The 21,401-nt window shown below is 45.5% G+C and overlaps 1 protein-coding gene and 1 long non-coding RNA gene across 4 annotated transcripts in view; one reads left to right on the top strand and one right to left on the bottom strand.

Annotated features, from left to right (window-relative positions):
- The window catches only part of RCAN1 (regulator of calcineurin 1), a 95,247-nt gene extending 77,324 nt beyond the window's left edge, over nt 1-17,923 (top strand). Inside the window, exons 1-4 of one of the 3 annotated variants that reach the window (XM_060150899.1) lie at nt 9,009-9,264; nt 11,979-12,152; nt 13,790-13,949; nt 16,154-17,923. In XM_060150899.1, the coding sequence (XP_060006882.1) occupies nt 9,178-9,264; nt 11,979-12,152; nt 13,790-13,949; nt 16,154-16,326 (594 nt within the window). In that variant the 5' untranslated portion in view covers nt 9,009-9,177 and the 3' untranslated portion in view covers nt 16,327-17,923. Of the gene's footprint in view, nt 1-9,008; nt 9,265-11,978; nt 12,153-13,789; nt 13,950-16,153 lie in introns of those variants that run through there. The other 2 variants (XM_060150900.1, XM_060150898.1) reach the window with 2 other exon arrangements.
- Nucleotides 1,209-8,777, bottom strand: LOC132520718 (uncharacterized). The gene is made up of 3 exons (XR_009540604.1): nt 8,645-8,777; nt 5,563-5,820; nt 1,209-1,601 (listed from the first exon to the last, which is right to left on the bottom strand). It is a non-coding gene; the product is annotated as an uncharacterized LOC132520718 (long non-coding RNA).
- Nucleotides 17,924-21,401: the final 3,478 nt, after the last annotated feature.

Here is a 21,401-nt window from a genome sequence, read left to right as displayed (position 1 = left end):
ACTAATATTTTTATTTGGGGGCAGGGGGGCTGCCAGTTCACAACCAGCAAACTAACCAGGCCATTCTAGACTTGATGGAAAGGAGGCAGCTCTCACTTCTCAGATGCTCTGGTGCAAAGATGGGTGTGCAAATTTTAAGTCACTTGCCATAAACACCCCAATTTTCCTAATGAACAAAGTTGGCATGATTGTTCTTGCTTTTCATGGTAAAAAACATGATATCCAAGTTGTGGTGATACCTTGTTTGTCCTGTGTTTAGAGTTTATTGTTTGTTAAGTGTGTTTTGAATCACTGTTACCCGCATGGAGGTGACAGGAGATAGTTCCTCAGGTGACTTATCAGACTTTTAAATAATCCTCAATGAAGGCAATGTCAGTGTGAAAAGACAGCATATGCAGTGGTGCTGTCGGTAACTTCCCAACAACAGACACGGAAATGGGGCCTGGGGGTGGTAATGGAAAGAGTAGGTAAGAACACGTAATACTTTTCTCTTCTCCCAAACTTGGCAAAACAACGATTTCTGAGCTGAGATCATGAGATTGAAAACTGGGTGTGGATACAAACTCTTCGTAGCCAAGTTATTGAAAACTGGGTTTCACACCTGGTGCTAAAGATTTACAGAGTTCGGTTTGACCTCATTCTTTTCCCCTTCCTCTTTTTTGACCTTCGACTCTGGTCTGGCCAGTCACTCACCTGGTACTGAGGGGGTGTCTGCGTGCCCCCAGCGCTGTGCCAGGTTCCCTGGGAGAACCTACCAGAACCAGAACAGGATCCGGGCCTGCCTCAAGGCAGCACATGTACCCCCCAGGGTTTTAGTTGTGTCAGTTCTTCTGAGATGAGTATGGAACATAGAATGAGAGGAACAGGACTTTTCCGTCAGCGTTCACACAACAGTGTCGAACTCATCCTTTGAATGTAAAGGGATTTACTGGGTGGGAATGAATCGGTCTGGGGTTGTGAAAGCTGTTTGTAGCTGGAATGGAAGATAACCAGGTCCTGGTGATTGAGGAACACAAGAGCAGCCTGTCACCAGCCCACCCCTGCGTGAGGGTTCTTTTTTTTAATTTAAAGTTGAGTTTTATTAGACCATAGTCTCCCCCAACATTCTGTTTCTTTAGCATTACTGTGTTTTATTTTCTTTTTCTTTTTTTAATAAATTTATTTATTTTACTTATTTATTTTTTATTGCGTTGGGTCTTCGTTGCCGCATGCGGGCTTTCTCTAGTTGTGGCGACCGGGGGCTACTCTTTGTTGGTGTGAGCGGGCCTCTCATTGCAGGGGCTTCTGTTGTTGTGGAGCACAAGCCCTAGGCGCGTGGGCTTCAGCAGCTGTGGCACGCGGGCTTCAGTAGTTGTGGCTCGTAGTCTCAGTAGTTGTGGCACGCGGGCTCAGTTGTTCCGCGGCATGTGGGATCTTCCCGGATCAGGGCTCAAACCCATGTCCCCTGCATTGGCAGGCGGATTCTTAACCATTGTGCCACGAGGGAAGCCAAGCCCCTGCACCAGTGTTCTTGTCCACGTTTTTGTCACTGCAGGATTGGGCCCTTGCTTCAGAACAGCTTCAAAGCAGAAGTGAAAATCAATCATTAAAGCCAAGTGGGTCTGGAAAGGAATAAAGAGAACAATTGAGGATGGATTATTGGGGGGCTTTGGCCCCAGCTGGCTTTAAATAAATGTTACCTCCCTTAATCCGGGGCTGCTGGTCTTCAAGTTTTGATTTCCCTATGGCTATTTCTCCATCTTAAGCATTGCAAACAGTGCATTTCCAAGAAGTGACAGAGGGAGCTGTTAACCTTCATGTACTAGGGAAAGATTGAGGTAATAAGGAAAGGGCTGGGATGGGGAGGGTGGGAGGGAGGGAGACGCAAGAGGGAAGAGATATGGGAACATATGTATTTGTAGAACAGATTCACTTTGTTATAAAGCAGAAACTAACACAACATTGTAAAGCAATTATACTCCAATAAAGATGTAAAAAAAATTAAATTAAATTAAAAAGTTAAAAAATAAATAAATAAAAATAAATTTAAAAAAAAAGAGTTAATGGGATTTCAAGTGCACACGGAATTTAACAAACAAGATGAAATCTTGGATGAACTGTGACCTCTCTTTTAAGGTATCGATTTGAACATGCTTTCCTCCCTACTTTTCCCCAATCAGTTGGTTGTTTTATTTTACTTTATGTCATTTCTTTCTTTCTTTCTTTCTTTCTTTCTTTTTTTTGAGGATGATTGCAGTTTTCCTTCATTTCCACCACAAGCTTTAACAGAGCATGATTGCCATTCTACTAAAACGCGTTTAGCATTTTCACCACTGCTTCCATCATTTGTGGCACTGGTGTCAATAAGCCACTTTTTTTTTTTTTTTTTTTTTTAGCGGTACGCGGGCCTCTCACTGTTGTGGCCTCTCCCGTTGCGGAGCACAGGCTCCGGACGCGCAGGCTCAGTGGCCATGGCTCACGGGCCCAGCCGCTCTGCGGCATGTGGGATCTTCCCGGACCAGGGCACGAACCTGTGTCCCCTGCATCGACAGGCGGACTCTCAACCACTGTGCCACCAGGGAAGCCCAATAAGCCACTTAAAAAAAAATTAAGTAATAGGAAGTTCCACATTATCTCAGAAATTATTTGTATACTATCTTGTACTATTCTGTGTAAAGTATCAAATGATATTTCAGGCTTTTCCATTTTTTTTCCCCAAAGTATCAAAAATGACCCAGGCTGAAGTTTAGTATTAATATCACTTCTTTTGTGTTATCCTACAGATTCAGAAGATTAATGGTTATTAAACATAAAGGTGATTTTCATTAAAGATGGTTTTCTCAGCTCAGATTTAGAATTCATAGGCATCACCTTCTGTAGTGGGAGACAAGGGCACTCTCTTGTCTAAGGAGTTCTGGTTAGAACCTTCCAAGTCCCACAGAAAAAGGTTATCAGCTTTGTTTTACATTTTCTTTCATACAAGGCCCCTCCCTGTGGCCGAGCAGATCTTACCAGTAATAAAGCAATTCTATGAGCAGTAAATTCCCCGGCCCACATCTGGCTCTGCCCCGCTCCCCAGCCCATTCCCTGATTACCCTTCAGAGAGAACAAAAATGGAAACGCCTTTAGAAATCAGAAAGAAGAATATCTTCCTGTTCTCTTTCTTACACATGATCGTCACAAAAAAGCAGAAAGTTGGGAATTTAATCACCCTACTGCGGAGACAATAGGCCTTCAAACATTTTTGATCATGAACCTCATGGATGAAAGATTTTTGGTACATCTGCCAATAAAAGCATTTTATTTGTAACTTCTATACAAATTCTACTCCCTACTGTGCACCTTATAAAACACACCCTAAAAAATAGGCATTTAAAAAAGACAAGTGAACATATATTAAATTAAACACGTTCTGCCCAAACGACAAAGGGCTGTCGAGACCCCGGCCGTAGACCCCTAAGGAGAGTCACAAGGCCTCTGGGAGTGTCTGGGGGGGTGAGGCCTCAGAGTCTGGAGCTGGTGGTGCAGTCCATGCCTGGACATCCTGCGAGCCACCATGCAGCAAGGACAGAGGACGTACACCCTGGAATGGGACCAGCACCCACTGAGCAAACTTGTACCTTTACCACCCCCTGCAATGAAAAGGAGGTCTTTGTTCAAACCAGAGGCACTGGAAACCCTCCAGTTAAGGACACAGATGGCCTTGACCCTTTGATGGCTGGTGGATGCTGGCTCTTGGCCCGTCTCAGATGGACCCTTCCTGGTGTAGTCCCTGAACTGCACAAGCATTTATCCGCATCTCCAGGGAGTGGCAGTGGTACCCTCAAGCAGCTCTCACTGTAGTAGGGAGATTGCAAGGCAAGAATATAACTAGGATGCCAGGCAGACTGCACTGAGAGCTGGGGGGTGGGGGGGTGGGGGTAGGTCACAGGGGTTAAAGGAGGGAGAGAACATAAAGTCCGGAGGGGTGCCTCCTGGAGAACGGATGTTTGGTGATGGGCTTTGAAGGATGAATAGAAGTTTGGCGGGTAGAGACTAGGGAGGAGCTGGCTGACAACTGAGGAAAGCAGGCAGAGCTGAGGGCTGCCTAGAGGAGTCATGGGCTCCGTAGTCAGAGAAGGTCTCATGCCTTAGGGGTGCCTTGCCCCCAGCCTGTCCCTTCCCTCTTTTCTGAACCCAGACACTGGAGTGGTTCTGTTGCATGGAAGTTAGTTCATGCCTCTCCTCTGCTCAAAACCCTCTGATACCAGCATGCAAGCCAGAGACCTTCCAATGGCTCAAGGTCTCGCGTGGCCCTGCTCCCAACCACTTTCTCCACGTCCTTCCTCTACAGCCATTCTGAGCCTCCTGCTGGGCCTGGACATGCCAGGGGCCTTTGTGCCTTCTGATCCCTGGCCTGAGATGCTGTTCCGAGCATCTCACGGTTCACTCCGCCACTTCCTTCGGGTCTTGATGTACCCACCTGTCATCTTCTCAGGGACACCTTCCCTGGCTAGTCTTCCTTCCTTCCTTCCTTTTTCTTCTCTCTCTCTCTCTGTCTTTCTTTCTCTCTTTCTCCTTTTCCCAGCTTTTCCTATCCCTCATCTCTGCCTTATTCCCAGCACTTACCACTATCTAAACACACTATATGTTTTACCCACTTATCTCATTTCTTTTTCCTTTTTCCCATCTAGAATGTAAGCTCCATGAGGGCAGAGGGTTTTGTCTGTCTTCATCTCTGAACCCCCAACACCTGGAACTGTGCTTGGGTGAAAGAACAAATGGGTAGATAGATGCATGGATCGACACATGGATGAATACCAAGTGAAAATCTTCCCCTTTAACCTACAGAGCAATGGGAAGTCACTGAAATCTTTACAGTAGGAGAGGAACGTGATCAAGCTCAGCTTCGGGAAGTTTTATGTTGTGGGAATTACGCACTATTTTGGAGCAGTAAGAAATTGGCCACAGCTGCCTGAAATGGTGTGCAGGAGTGCCAGGTGGAGGACGCTACAGAGAACCTAGAGACCCCTCCATTGCCCAGTGGGGCACGTAGGAGAGGAAGCCATCCAGGATGCCAGAGGGACTGAGAGAATGGAGATGGGGAAGTACCAAAGGGCACTGCTGCGAGGCAAGCATAGTTCCATGGAATCTGCAGTCAGAGGATCGGGGTGAGTCCTGACTCCTCAACACAGCGAGGCCCTCTGAACCTCAGTATCCTTACCGACGAAATGGGAACTAGAAACACAACTAACATGCATCAACCACTGATTGTGTTTCAAGCACTATACTGGGCACTCTGCCTATGTCAGATTGTTCAATCTTCACTGCAACTGGGAAGTTGATATTAACCTGGTTTCCAAGTGAGAACAAGAAGTGTCCCCTCAGTTAATAACACCTTTTAGACTGGGAAGTGATAAAGATGACTAGAGGCCCCTGTGTTTTTCCTGTGTACAGTAACTTAGGTTGGGGGAACAATGCTCCACCTTATAAAGGGAAGGGTTACGAATATTAAATAACAGTAAAGCTATCCCATTATCTCAGAAGCTAAAAGCTCTGTTAAAACACAAGCTTAATTGGCATTCAAGATAAACTCTCTGATACCTTTGATCTCAGTCGGGTGTGCCATTTTCCCTCCCAGGAGATCGGCAGATTTCTTCTTCGCTCAGCTTTGATTTGCACAGCAAAGTCAGAACTCGGTTTCTCTCTGTGGTCATTCTGTAGAAGGCTTCACTGGTGGCACGTTCTTGGCGTAGCTGTAAACTCCTTGGGGTTTATAATGGGCGTGCTGAGGTCATCCTCACTATGCTTTAAGAGTGCTGTGATGGGAATGATGGATTTCGACATAAACCTCAATTGTTCCTCACTGAGAATAGAAACTTCTTCATGAAAATATGCTCTCACTGCTTGGAACCACAGGAAGCAAATGCAGGTTGAAGAGATTCATTTAAGATTTTTAGTGGCGCGAATGGAAGAAAGGCAAAACATCTAAAGCTTTCAGCGGACTCAAGCATTTCATTTCTTCTCTAACTTCTGGTTTCTGTTTTACTTTTTTTTTTTTTTTTTTTGCGGTACGCGGGCCTCTCACTGTTGTGGCCTCTCCCGTTGCGGAGCGCAGGCTCCGGACACGCAGCCTCAGCGGCCATGGCTCACGGGCCCAGCTGCTCCGCGGCATGTGGGATCTTCCCGGACCGGGGCACGAACCCGCGTCCCCCGCATCGGCAGGCGGACTCCCAACCACCGCGCCACCGGGGAAGCCCCTGTTTTACTATTTTAAGTGCAATTTTTAGTATGCTTTTCAAGAGTTCTAATGAGACGTTGCTGTGGGCCCTGCTTTCTTCAAATCACTCACATCCAACTTGTAAACAAGAATCAAAAAAGTACTTGCCTTTCAAACCACAAGGGATAGACAAATACCATAGGACGTTTAGAAGTGCAAGTTCATGTCTAATAGACGTGCAGTCGAAGAGTGGACATTCCTAGCAAGAACTGTCAGGTGAGCCGATAAAAGGAAGGCCCTCTGGGTTCAGGGACAGGTGTCTGTCCCCTTGGCCAGCCGGGGCTTTGGAGCACCACGAAGGGTCCATGCTCCGTACCTCTCACACTGCGGGTAGCCTGTGTTACTGGACCCTAGGTGCCATCTCTCTCAGGTACACTTTGTGACCCGGTGGTTTTTGCCAGCCTCCAATCCAGCCTCCCTACAGTCGGCCACAACTTTGAGCCCCTTTCTCTGATCTAGAAATGGAAGCACTCAAGTTCCCTAAATATGCTTCAGATAGAGTTTACCATCAATTCAAAGGCACGTACAGAATTGCATGTTTTGGGAGGCTTTCTGGACAGCCTAATGAAAAATCTATCATTTATCATTTATTTCTAGGAGGAAAGATAGTTGAACCATCTTCAAATACGTCACTATTCCTTTTTTTTTTTTTTATCCTATCCGTATTAATGAAACCACAATTGTAAATTTGGGTGAGTTCAGTGCTGTTGTCTCAGATGAACAGAAATGTTCCAGATTTGCCCACACGACTGAGTTGGAGCTTCATGTCATGAGTTTTAATAGGATGAGGAGATGGTGAAATTAACCTCCTCTTCCTCCTCTGATCTCCTTTTAACCCTTATTCGCCAAGGTGGACTCCAGGAGAAAGAGAAAAGGAGGGACAGCCGCTCCGGAGGAGTGGAATGCACTTCTGTGCCTTCTACCTCCCGTGCCTTTCCCCTTGGCCTCCCATACCCCCACTGCCACCCCCAGGCCACCACCAAAGCCTGCATGTGCCTCCAGGGTATGCTGCAGGCTGTGCACCGAAATGCAGCCAATCCCCGGGCACAGTTCCCGGAACCAAGCACCACCCAATGGACCACTTCCTCTTGGCGTTTGATGCATGCCATACTATCTCACAGCGTTCGAAACTCTTCTAGAACACATGCACTTAGATCTCTTGGGTTGGCAGTTACGGGTAATTTGGCAAAGCAAACACCATAACTGGTCTCTTGCATAACCCTACAGCTGGCAGCAGGGCACCATCCATGGAGATTAAGCAGTGCTCACTCATGCAAGAAGACTTCGCATTTCCTTTTATGGAGGGATAAATGCTCTGGTTTGTTCTTTGCCATTGCATATATTCTTTTTATTATTGGCTGACTTTAATGCTTCTTGTAGTTAATTTTTAAATGTGAATAGCAGGATTCCACTTAACTTTTGGAAGCTTAAGAGGTGTCCGCCTCTAGACTAGAGAATGTTTTTATAAATAATGAGACTGCATTTAGGTGATACTGAGTAGGAAGGACCTAGGACTCACACTGCCATAGGGACCTAAACTAGCAACGTACTTGGAAGTTCAAAGACTTGCAGCCTTTTAATGGGATTAACAAATACATACGACTATATATAAGAGAGAGAACCAACAAGGACCTACTGTTTAGCACAGGGAACTACACTCAATATCTTGTAATAACCAATAAGGGAAAAGAATCTGAAAAAGAATAGATATAGATATGTATAACTAAATCACTTTGCTGTACACCTGAAACTAACACAACATTGTAAATCAACTATACTTCAATTTAAAAAGTAATAAAGTAAAAAGTTGCAAAAAAAGAGTTGCAGCCTTTTCAAAGAACTGGCATCCTGACACCCAGTGTGCTTCTCCAAGACCAGACACCCAGTGTGCTTCTCCAAGACCAGACACCTTACCAAAAGGCCAACTGAACTAACTTTTCAATTGTAGTGTACATTCTTTCTATTTCTTCTTCCTTTCCTAATTAAAGCAAAAACAAAAACCTTCCGTCTATGAGTCTCTAAGCAGACAACCTCTGAATGTTTCTTTTCTCAGCTTCAGAGGCTAGATCCTCTAAAATATTTTTGAATCTTTTCCCGAATTTAGCAGCTATTAGAAAATGATCAACGTCCTGCATGTTCCTGGTTCTCAAATTACAATAATAAAGTTTTCCAATGAAAATCCTAGGATCTCTTCTCACATTCTCACTGTGAAATACAAGTGGGAATTAGGACATTCCTCCAATAAAGTTTAATTAGAAAAAAAAAAGACCGTATTTCAAAATGAAGTCCACTTTTTCTTTAAAAGCAGGGCTCATTGACCAAGACTGATTTCAAAATGTTTTCTCTAATACCCCAGCATCTGAAACTTTGATTTCAGTGTTTAGGAAATTACAGGGATCAAACAACTTGCCAAGACTTCGGTTTCCAGGTTTCTCCAAGCCTTGAGAGTTCCCTGGAGGCTAATTACTGTTTACTGCTGTAGACCTTCCTCCTGTTCCTCTGTCACATTTTCCATCTTAAGAAGGGTCGTCCCATTCAGCCGAGGAGCCTGGTGACCGAGTGGCTGAATGGAATTACTACCAGTGGAAACTATGCTGCAAGAGGGGTAGATAAAGCAGCTGCACAGCAAACCTCGGCAGTTTTTTCCATCCTCCCCAAGCAAAGTTAATTAGCATAGGGAAAATGACTAAGGTGTTGACGTCACCTCTTTCCAGTAGAAACTTACACTCTGTCTCTGCCTGCCTGCGAGCAAGCAGGACTTGACTCAGGAATTTGGTGTCCAAACAGGATGCTCTGGAAGCGGTGCTTTTTTTCCCGGTGGGGGCTGGACCTCGGCGCTTTATAAGTGAGGGCTCGAGAAAGAACCTACAGTCTCTGGTAAAGGAACCTTACTTGGGGCTTGACCGCGGGAATTGCAGCTTTCTCTGTAAGGAAGCAAGATGCACTTTAGAAACTTTAACTACAGTTTTAGCTCCCTGATTGCCTGTGTGGCAAACAGTGAGATCTTCAGCGAAAGTGAAACCAGGGTAAGGCTTCTGATATAATGTGATTTTTGAGAGTTTTGAAACTATTATGTTAATTGGGACTATTAGCTGAAATACTTGGTGGGGTATGTGGCTGTCTTGTGGGTTTGGGGGTTTTGAAATACATCCAGAATGCTTTGAGCCTTAAAATCAAAAGGTGTTGCCTGAGGAATTAACTGTGAAGGAATTTTTAAAGCTCTCAATATTTAAAAGCATCTGTGTCCCTTGACCAGTTAGTAAGGGAGGGTTTGGCGTGGTGTTTTTTCATTCTGTGTGGGTTGTATCAATAAGTAAACTTTTGGAGGGAGGACTTTTCTGACAGTGAACAGAATGTTTCACTTTGACATTTAGAGTTCAGGATACATTGATTTTTATCTCAGGAAATCAATACTGGAAAGATATTTGAATGTTTGCAGGAATTACAAGGGCCTGTCTTCAAGTTTCCAGATTTCTCTAGCTGGAGAAAATGCAGCCATAGCAAATAAATAATAAAACTGGATACATAACTTAAGTGTGGGATGAGTACATCTCCTGGGAAGCAGCTCTCATTGATGGTTATTAATATAATTAGTAATTTTAATTACTATGCGTTTCTTCTTCATTTGATTAAAATGTAAGATTTTCACCAGTAGCTACGAAGCTATCTAATTGATCTCTAACAATATTATATATGAATGAATTCTGTATGTTCTGTTTGGGGGGCGGTGATCACGTTATACCTTTATACCCAAAGCCCTACTGAGACATCAGAAGGTTTCTTTTTTTTTTTCTAATCAAATTTAACTCCATAACTGTGTACAATGCTTGCAAGCCGGGACTGTAGTTTTTGAACTAGATATTAGAGCGTGTTCTACGTGTAAAAGTACTACAAAGTCTATGTATTTAATGTTAGCCTTATATGAGTAAAATCATTGATTTACTTAATTAAGTAGAGATGCCATCCAATAACTATAATTACTAGGTATTGGTTATTGGAACAAATAAGATTATTTTATAAGAGAATACTAATAACATAATAGCAATATGAAATTAACAAGATAGTGTGGGTTCTCTTGGGTTCTGGTCCTAAGCCCTGACTTGTATTCTAAAAATATTCAGCAAAGTCATCTCTCTTAAATTATGAATGATAACTTTAAAACTAAGCAGTTGGTCACAGTGCCTATGGATGAGGTCGTGTGAAATTCCAGATCTGCGCAGACACCCTTACGCCCCAGACTTGCCCCGTGCTCGGGAGGGGTGGAGAACAAGCCACGTGCAGCCAGATGAAATCGCAGCTGAAACATCTGCTGTGCATTCTTTCTCATTCTTTGCCTCTGCAACACCCCTCATAGGAAAGTCACAGACATTTCCATCAACTAAAGAGAAGCCGGCGAATTCGAAGAGAGAACGGTTGTGAGCTGTTCCCACTCCCCCTGAGCCACCTGCCTGGTGGAGACACCAGCCAGCAGGGAATGCAGGACCTGCCTACAGCCCTGCCCTGGGGACCAGGCACTGACCGACAGGAGGGCCCCTCCCCTCCCCCGCTTTCTAGCCATGAATATCCTCGAAGATGTTCTCCCTTCTTGTTGGGAATCCTCTCTCCCCTCTGCAGAAGCACCGTGCTCTGCATAGGTCTCCAGGGTACTTGTGGGCTCCAGGGCCTCCCCTTCTCACCAGTCACCTGAGTGGAGGGCATGCTGCCCCATCTGGGCTCTCACCGTCTGCCATCCCACCCCCATCTGCCTCTCACCATCCTCACAGTTTAGTCTGAAAAAAGATTCAGAAAGTTCGGTGACTAAAAGTCCCTGCATAATCTTCCTGGAAGTTTCAAGACTGTCCATCACCTCCCTCTCTGGTCAGAAAGGTTTCAGTGGCCTCCCAGGTCCCCCCAAGGGCACCCGCACCCAAGACCCCGCCGGGGGTCGCTCCCTAGAGCTATTCCCAGGAGCTGATGAACGCTCTCGTGAATCTAGGCTTTTAGTCCTTGAACTTGGGCATTTCAATTCTAAGAGCTCATGCTGTTTCATAGTGTTCACTAGCTCTTTCAACACTAGAGCTAGATCTGTACATATATTAAAGCCAGCGTGCAGAAATGGGTTCATTGGCAGAATGTTAATTTTTGAAACCACTACTATTTTAGAGAGTTAAAACGTAACAGATTGAATGGGAAAATAATAATGGGAATTTTTTAAAAGCTGCTTCCTTTACATTAAGAAATGCAAGCCTTTCCATTAACTTCATTAGTTACCAATTCAATAATAATGTTTTTTTTGTTTTTCTGAAATTATCTCCAGTGCTTTTAAGTCCAAAAGCAATATCTGATGGACAAAGCAATGCCCTGAGCTGTGTGGTGGGATTGGACCTCACTAGATTGGGGGAGGTCACAGGACAATAGGGTCTGGCAGGCCAGAAGGGTGACAAATGACCAAATGAAAATGTTCCTTCTACTTTTAAAAAGAATGTTTCCATGACTGTAAGAAGTGTTGAAGTATTGTTCAGCTGATTAAATGAATTTAGTAAATCGTACATTCTTACTTTTGTATAAAATCACGTATATTAAATTAAAAGGGCAGACTCTCCCTAGAGGAGAAAGGTGGGTTCTCTTTCTTCTCTAAGAAAAAAGTTGGAAGTTCTTGACATGATTAATAATTTGGTTCCTCCATGAGAAATGTAATGAAGTCATCCAGTCAAAGGTCATATGCAGGTAAATTTCAACTCCTTTTATTTTTACTTTTCAGGCCAAATTTGAATCCCTCTTTAGGACATATGACAAAGATATCACCTTTCAGTATTTTAAGAGCTTCAAACGAGTCAGAATAAACTTCAGCAACCCATTATCTGCAGCAGATGCCAGACTCCAGCTACATAAGACGGAATTCCTTGGAAAGGAAATGAAATTATATTTTGCTCAGGTGAATCGAGTTCATTGATACCCATCCTTCTCCCTCCTCCCTCCCACCCTTAAAAGTAGCTTAGACATCCATTACGTATAGGTTGATTTAAAACTCCAAGAAATCATCTTGAGAAGGACAAGAGTCATACTCGAAATTTGTCATGTCACCTATTTTAAGAAGACATCGGGGTGTATTTGAAAGTGCCCTCAGAGATGACCTTCTTGGGTTGAGTGATGAGGGGAGAAAGAGCCTTTCCTGACTCAGGAAGGTGGAGGACCGCAGGGTCGTGGGCGTGGCTACCCTTGACACCACCACCACCACCACCACCACCACCCACCCCCGGGCCAGAGCGGTTCGGCTCTGCGCTGGGTCCCCGCAGACCGCTCACTCCTGGAGAGCTGGTATCTGCAAGCCGGCCCTGCGCATCAGCACGGGGCTGCCAGACCCGGCCTGCAAGGAAAAAAATGGGTTCACCAGGCAGGTAGCAAATGCTAAGAAATACTTCTGGTAAGCGGGGGTCCCGGCCCCAGGGCATTCCCGGGAGCTGTGCGGCGGGTTTGCTGTTTCTCCTGCATCACCCTTCCTGCCTCCCCCAGCAACTGCCTTCTAGGTAGCTCACAAAGTTCCATTTGATGATGGTACCGGAGTCTAACAGCTTGGCAGGGGGCGGGGCAGGGGCTCTTCGGACGCTTCTCCCTGGTGAAAGAGACCCCTATTGGGGCCCTGAGTTCCCCTTGCCAGTACGGGAGCAGATCCTGTAGAGGGGCTTCCTGACCTTGCGCGAAGGTGAACTTGCCCTTCCAGGGTAAATGAGAGCCGGGATGCCCTGCCCCCTGGTGGTAAGTGCGAGGCGCAGGCTTCAACCTTGGATCCTTTGGAGCAAATTCCCTTCTATATAAGTAATTACTTGGTCTCTCCACGACTTTTTCTGGTTTATTAAAGTAAATGCATGTTCACTGTGATTTTTCTGGGGGGTGGGAGGATACTAAAGAACAAAGAAAATCCAAACTGGTAACATTTTGATGTAAGATGTCTCCAAACAGCCCTCTAATCACTGGTATAATTTTTAAGCTCAAACTAGGATCTTGGTCATTGTTCCTTATCATTATTGTTTTAAATATGTATCCTGGAAGGTAGATGTATTTTTCCTTCCTCACTTTTGGCATCTGATTCAGAGCCCCAGAGGGAGGGAAGCCTGAGAGCGTGGTGGGCAGGAGTCCTGGGTCATCTTAGAGATGTCGCTTAGCCTTTGGAGCTTCTGTGATATGATGTGATGCTACCGTAATATGAGGAGCTGGAATCAATTGATGCTGAGATCCCTCTTGACCTCAGGGACAGTGCTTTACTTTTCCCATGTTTACTAAAATTATCTCTGTATATTTTCTATCGGTCTAATTCAAGCATAATTACTTGCAGTCCCAGTGCCTGTGAGTCCCTGTCCTGAGAGGGGCCTCTAATCATGTTTGCACCATAATCCAAGTTCCCTTCCCCGCCCTTAGAAACCGTATTGCGATTCATCCTTGGGCTGCACCCGTTCAGCTGTCTGGACATGGGTTTGTCCTTCACACCTGTCTTCCGTAGGCTGCTATTAAGTGCGATTGCTGCTTCAGTTCTTCCCCCGAGGAACACCCACCTGCATTTATCTCTCTCCTCAGACTTTACACATAGGAAGTTCACACCTGGCTCCACCAAACCCAGACAAGCAGTTTCTGATCTCTCCTCCTGCCTCGCCGCCGGTCGGTTGGAAACAAGTGGAAGACGCTACTCCCGTCATAAATTATGACCTTTTATATGCTATCTCCAAGCTGGGGCCAGGTAAGCAGTGTCCTCGGGTGGAGAGGGGGCAAGGAGACGTGGAGAGATTGTGGTCAAGGCAGAGACACGCCTGCAGCAGGAGTGGCTGCGACCCCATTGCTCTTTCCACTTCTCACGTGATCAGTGCCAGTGTGTGTTGTGAACTGTCCCTGTTTGCTTTCTTCTGAATCGAAGTAACCCATGCCCCGGGGTGGGAGCGTGCACGCCTGCCTCTTACTTCATCCATTAGGAAAGCATGCACGCTGGTCCAGGGGACCAAGTACCATGACCCCTCTGGGCCGCATCACGTGAATCCATCCGCTCACCCACTGAGCACAGCCGGTGTGAGGGACTCGAGACCCGGCCTCACGTCCTGTTGCTCCAGGTGGGGATGAGTGATTGGATTTTGGAAAGGGAAAACAGGCTTTCCCCACTTTTAGACATTTCATTTTTAGTCAAGGTAATTTCATCTATTGATCTGCTTCTCCCCTGACCTTTTGAATGTGTGAGGGAACAGAGACCCATAGATCATAGTGGAGAAAGAGCCCCAGTCACGAAGCCCAATAGGGAGGGGTGCTCCCCTAGTGAGCTTGCCAGGGAAAGAAGAGGTTCCGGTCCTCAGAAGGAACAAAGGTGTGAGCATTTAGGAAGAAAGGTACTCTGGCCTCAGGCTTCTCATCCAGAAAATGGGTATTACTGGGTGGAGTAGTAAACGAGATCATCGTGTGAAAAGCACTTCATATAGTGCCTAGCTTGTGGGCAGCGCTCAAAACATGTTTTCTGGAAACAGTACCATGTTGGAGGTCCCTGTCCTACCTGATAGGGTTTGGGTGAGCTGGCAGGTGCAAGGGGGTTCTTGGGGGTAAAGAGGTTTGAGCCCCCCTTCTGCCTTATTCATGGAGCAAATGCAATAAATGCTGAGGCCATCGGCTTTCCCCTTGACCAGCAATCTGGTGTTCCTCTGAGGGGACGGTTTTATTTTCTTGGACCATTAGCCGTTTCACATGGAAAAGGTGACATCTCTGTAAACATCGCTCTGACGGAAAATCCCCCTGTGGTAGAAAGCAAGAATCACATTACTTACTGCTCATCGTGGCATGAAAGTCAAGATGGAAGTGGCCAGCGCTCCTCCTGGCAGCTCCAGGTCAAGGTGTATTAGGTAGCAGAGGGCTGAAACCTCCTGGGATGTTAGAGAAGGGAGGAAGGGGACGTCCACCTGGGGAGAGGCGTCAAACTGCTCCAGAGGCAGGAAGTGATGCTAGCGAGCATTCTTCACACTCTAGAACCTACCACTTCTTTACAGACGGCTTGTTTGAGAAACCCTTCTGGAAAATAGCCATAAGATCAATTTGCCCTTCGTTTACTTAGGGCTTATGACCTTGAATAGTCTTTCTTTCAACAGTTGAAAGATTGCAAAGATTTTGCAAATATGATCCTGTCCCCATGCTTTCTGGATTGCGACTCCTCAGCGGGTAGATAGGGATTTGTAAAGCGGATCGTGACCCACATGTTGAGCGATCTCCCTGGCCCTCCACCTTAGCTCCCCCCCTACCCCAAGAACGCTGAGACTCTTTCAGCCGCAGTTACAATAGCATCCCAGTCTCACGCGTGGGGTAAGGAAGAGGCAACACCTTTTTTATGAGTAAAAGCGTCTTGACTGAACCTGATAAAATTCAGGCTGACAGAGAACAGCAGGACACTCCTGGTTCAAGGGGTTGATAGTTGTGTGAAAAAGGATATGGTGTGGTCAAAAATGTTTCCAGAGCACCTGTTTCAACCAGCACACCTGTGCAGGGCTGTGCGGGGCCTCCCCGCGCTTCCTGGCCCCATCGTGGGCTCAAGAGGTCCTTTCCTAATGCCTTTATTCATGCACCGTCTTTTCCTGAACAGGTGCTCCTTGCGCCACACCGGGGAAGTCCTCTGGGTAGCTCAGAGGGCCTGGTGAACATGCTAAGTATAATTTAAAAATACACTCCTTCCATACCTTCCATATGCCTGGACTCAGAGTGTTTGATTGAAAGCTGAGTCATTTAAGGTGGTGAGATATAGAATGAACCAGTAAAGAAACACCAATCCAGAGTGTGGCTGCCTGTGGCCCTCAGTCCCCATCGGATGCCCACGGAAGCCTGGCCGAGCTGACCCCTACGTGCGCATCCGTTTGCTCTTTTGCTCTTTGACCCTCGGGTCCTTGCCTGAGTTACCTTGCAATTATTTTCTTTCCCTAGGGGAAAAGTATGAATTGCACGCAGCGACCGACACCACTCCCAGTGTGGTGGTCCACGTGTGTGAGAGCGACCAGGAGAACGAGGAAGAAGATGAGGTGGAAAGAATGAAGAGACCCAAACCCAAAATTATCCAGACCAGGAGGCCGGAGTACTCGCCCGTCCACTTAAGCTGAACTGGCTCCCGGACGAAGTGTTCTGAATCATACTCACGAGAAGGAATCTTTTACTGTGGAAGCGGCCCAGTCACAACTTTGGAGACGGCAGCCTGTGATCGCTGTGGCAGAAATTCCATGTTGCTCAGAAGAGAATCGAGGCTTTGTCTTCTGGTTCTAACGCTGCGCATCAGTCAATGTTCATGGCTCCTGGGAATGTCCTGAGCCAATCACTGCGTTTGGGGTGATCGCACAAGGACTTCTGGGAACGTCTCGAGAAAACCAATAACGATAGTGTTTTGTACTTGTTCTTTTCTGGTAGGTTCTGTTTTTGCCAGGGGTAGATTGATCAGTGGGTCCAGGGAGAGCCTTCTGTTTCTAACCAGCCTACAAGGTAGACTCTCTCTCCCGGTAGGAAAAGGCACCACGTGAAGCCATAAGGTGTCTGGTGCAGAAAGGTTGTGAAGACAGCAACGCAATGTGGAAATTGTAGTGTCTCATTTTTCCCCCTCACGTTCTAATGTTTGTGCATGTGTATTACTGATTTTCAGAACTAACCTTTGGTCGTATATAGCGTTATGCCATTGTTGTTTTACATCTTTGGGGAAGATAGGAAAGCATTTGCAAAATCTGTCACCTTTCCAGATTCAATGACTGTCTTTGCAATAGCACATACAGGGGGATTCTACCGGTAATACACCCACTCAGCATCCTATTTGATGCGACCTAGAGCTTGTGCTTTTGCAAAAGAAGTCGATCTGAAATTCCTACATAGACGTTTCGCTTATAAAACTCAGAAAAGAGCAGTTTCACTGCCAACTTTTAGTGGGTGAGAAATTTTAGTGTAGATGTTTTAGGTCAGACAATAAATGGGTTTCATTTATTTCTTTTATGTGGTGGTTTATATATATGAATCACAGCCAAAACCCTTTTTGGGGGGAACTTTCAGTTGAGATCATTGATTTTTTTTTAACCCCACTGAAACATCAAGATAAACTTGTAAATAAAGCTGATAGCATATATTCATACCTGTTGTGCCCTTGGGTGAGAAATACGGCCGTGGAAGACTAGTGTAAGATGTATTAACCTCCCTGTGAATCGTATGTTATAGAAAATGCCTTTCAGCTATTTGACAGGACCTGAATTCAAAGCATGTGAAGTGGACAGTAGATGCGTGGTAGTATGAGAAGGATGCAGTGCCTTTCCCCATTCATTCCTGACGGAATTGTCACACTAGGTTAAATGTTTGTAATTTTTTTCTAGTTGTCATGTGTGTGTCTGGTCAATAGGTATTCTATTTTGGCCTTACAATACCATAACAAGGTTTGTCCTTTTGAAATACCTAATGCCAAGTAACAATGCATGCTTTGGAAATGTGGAAGATGGTTTTCTTTAAGAAGCAAAGGTATGTGGCTGTTCCTATCAAGACATTGACTGAATGTTCTCAAAACCCTGTTTACAGTACTTGGTGGGGGGTCGGGGCAGATGAGGGAGAGACCATTGCATAGCTGTTCAAGTGTCCCTAGTTAAGTGCTTTTAAACTGGAGAGGCTAACCTCAAGATATTTTTTTTAACTGCATTCTATAATAAATCAACACAATATGCTCTTTACGGAAAAGTTACCTGGTTTGTCATTTTATTTCTAATTGTCAACCTGTGCACCCTTTGAATTCTGCAGTCTCAGAAGGACGCATCCCTTCATCAGTTTGAGTTTGGAAACTAACTCCCAGATCCTTGCTGTGATTCACAGAGGGTCAACCACACTAATGCTGCATCACCTAGGAAAGGGGAAAATGGAGAAAACTGAAATCAGAAGTCTGAGTCTTTCCTTTGTTCAGGGAGAGGATACTCTGATGAAAACCCTTTTCGCCAGCAGACCCACTAAACGACAATCTCTCTGATTGTTCATTTAAGGAGTTTTCTTTCCTGTTAGAAAAGATGCCCATGGAAGATTCTAAGTTACAAAGGCCAGTTATGTTCAGAAAACCTGTCTGTAAGCCTCCTCTTTGAATCTCACCTGGAACTCTTATTACAAATGGTGGTGAACTCCTGGCCAGCCCCCAAAGGCCTAAACAACCCCATGTTTATTTGCCGAACTAGAGCAAATGGTGTTAATCTTCATCGAGATAGGCATCAGGCATTTTTCCATGAAAATTCACCTGCTCCTCTGTTTTCCTTGTACAAGCAGCCTCATTCTGTCATTCCCCAACAGCATTTGCATATTTTAAATTCATATACGTTTGGGGTTTAAACATGTTGGAAAATCCACATTTCCACCACATTTCCAACAATCTGATTGTTGAGGAGATTCACTAATTAACCACGGGGGTGGGGGGAAGGGCTGTTATTTGTCATCATGTTGAATAACTAGGAGCCCCTGCAGAGCAGAACTGAATTGGGAAGTGTGCTGGTCCAGGATCCTGTTTCATAAATAACCCTGGAGGGAGTTCCCTGGCGGCCTAGTGGTTAGGATTCCGGGCTTTCACTGCCGGGGCCCAGGTTCAATCCCTGGTGGGGCAACTGAGATCCCACAAGCCACGCGATGTGGCAAAACAAAACATACCATTAATAACCCTGGAATAAAGTCGAATTGTGTTGTCAGTTAACGCAGATTTCCAACAGTTCCCCTTACACCACTGGGGAAATACAGGTGGCTGGTCCCACTGCCCAGGAAGCCGTCAGACCCTAGAGTAGAAATCACAAGTCAACAAACAGCCTCGCTCCTGATGGAGGATGTCTGATGAGTGGTTCTGTGGCAGGTACAGCCTCACCTGAAATTCCAAAGCCAATCATGCTCACAGTCTGGTTACCTGGCCGATGATTATGAAGGGCCCCAAATCACGCATGCCTGAGTGCCCGGGACTGAAGCATCTCGCTAGCCCTGCTAGCCCTGCTAGGCAGAATCACACGGGACGCATCCTTTGCCATTGATTGGTTGTGTTCCTTAAGGAGATTTTCATAGACTATATTTCTCATCTGATGATAAGTAGCTTGGAGCCATCCATCCAAGGAAAGAAAATCAGCCCCTCAATGTATGCTACGTCCAAGCAAAGGGAGGTAAATGATGAGAGAAGTATACATTTCGTGCGGCTATTAATACTCGGGCTATAAACATTGTCTTGCATGCAGTCAGCAAGCATTTAGGATTTTTTCATGTCCAGAATCTTGTGAGAATTAGTGCCCGCAGGAGATGTGGGTTTTTGGAGAGCTTTAATTTTAGGTGAAATTGTACAGAACTCACTACCAACTAAATAGATTTTCTCAAATGTTCATTGCAAAGGATTAAATATACTATACAGGCATGTTATGACCAAAAGTGCATCGGCAGTTGGGGTACGTCATATTTTACAGCATTTAAAGAATCCTGTGGAATATTTGCATTAAGTGCCTATCAAGTAAAGTTCATCTAAAGGTCAACAATTCAGATGGAAATTACATAAAGAATTTACCTTAAAATTATCTGAGAAGAAGTTAGGATATAATAAGAAATACATTTTTTTCTTCTCCAATTCTCGTGTCTTCTGATTCTAAAGTAGGACATGTAGGGAACTCTTTTTCAAGTATGCCGCCACGCTTGGCAATCTTTAATTCACATCTGAAATTCTCACTCTCGTGACTCACCAAAAGTTACACGGCAATCAGGTAGATGGATTTTATTCTCACATATCTCACTTTCTTCAGCACTCCCTCCCGCTGTTCGTGAAAGGTCATTTTAATCATAACTACGTTTATGAAAGCCAGAGAAGATTATTTGGAAGTGACTGAGATGCGGTCCCTACATGCACCGTTTCTCCTTCTTTCAAGATTCTGATTAGGGATCTGATGACCATTCTATACAGAGACTGACAGCCAAGCCGCTCACAGCTTACTGTAGCCCCTGCTCACAGCTGTATCTTGCAAGGCTATCAAGAATGCCCCTCCTGGCTGACATTCATATTCTGGTCATGTGGAATTTGCAGTGTTTCTAACTCACTCTGTTCTGTCTTCCCTGTGCTCCACTGAGATGTTCCCTAAAACATCCCACTGCCCCAGCCCCGCCTGGGCTAACTCCACGATGATGTGTATACCATGAGAAACGTCCCATGTCTGCCCTACTCACCTCTGTCTGAATCACTAGCAGGTACCACTGTGCCCAGCCTGCAGTGCTCAATAAATGTTCCTGAAATAATTAGCCGACTCATTGATATTTGTCCTACGTCTCCACCATTAATGTCACTTCCCCTGAGAATCCCTCCCAGCTACTCCTGCTATGTCACCCATTGTGTCCCATACTTCCCTGTTGTAGTATGTATTGCCTTTTTAGCATAATTGTTAAATTGTCTGTCTTCGCTGTTAGAACATAAATCAAGTGGAGATGGGATTCCCGGTGGCCTTTGGCTCAGAGCAGACATTCAAAAAAAGTTGGATGGATGGACAGGTGGGTGGGTGAATTGGTAGATGAATGGAATGGATGAATGGATGGTTGGATGGAAGGATGGATGAATAGGTGGGTGATGAATGGATGGACAAATGGATGGATGGATGGATAGATGGATGGATGTGTGGGCAAATGGGTGGATGGATGGATAGATGGATGGATGGATGGATGGATAGGTGGGGGGGGGATGGATGGATGGATGTAGATTTCAGAGGATGAAGAGTGAAAAGGTCACTGAGAAAAAATAGAAAAATAATAAGGCATGTTTCTCTCTCCTTAGTCAGTAGAGCCAATAATCAGCTCAGTGCTTTAATTCAACAAAATGCCAGGCTGCTAGAGCAACAAGAATGAAAGAAGGACTTCCCTGGTGACGCAGTGGTTGAGAGTCCGCCTGCCGATGCAGGGGACACAGCTTCGTGCCCCGGTCCAGGAGGCTCCCACATGCCACGGAGCGGCTGGGCCCATGAGCCATGGCCGCTGAGCCTGCGCGTCCGGAGCCTGTGCTCCGCAACGGGAGAGGCCACAACAGTGAGAGGTCCACATACCACAAAAAAAAAAGAAAAGAAAAACCACAAGAAGATGTGACCTGTTTTCATTTGGTATCTGGCTGCCAATCTACTGTTTCCCTAAACCTAACTGTGCAGTGTTCAGCCCCCGAGCTGCTTCCACTTCAAATCAG

Source organism: Lagenorhynchus albirostris, chromosome 5 (genome assembly GCF_949774975.1).
Source record: "Lagenorhynchus albirostris chromosome 5, mLagAlb1.1, whole genome shotgun sequence".
Taxonomy (NCBI): domain Eukaryota; kingdom Metazoa; phylum Chordata; class Mammalia; order Artiodactyla; family Delphinidae; genus Lagenorhynchus; species Lagenorhynchus albirostris.
Note: the sequence above shows the minus strand (reverse complement) of the source record. Positions and strands in the feature narration are given on the sequence as shown.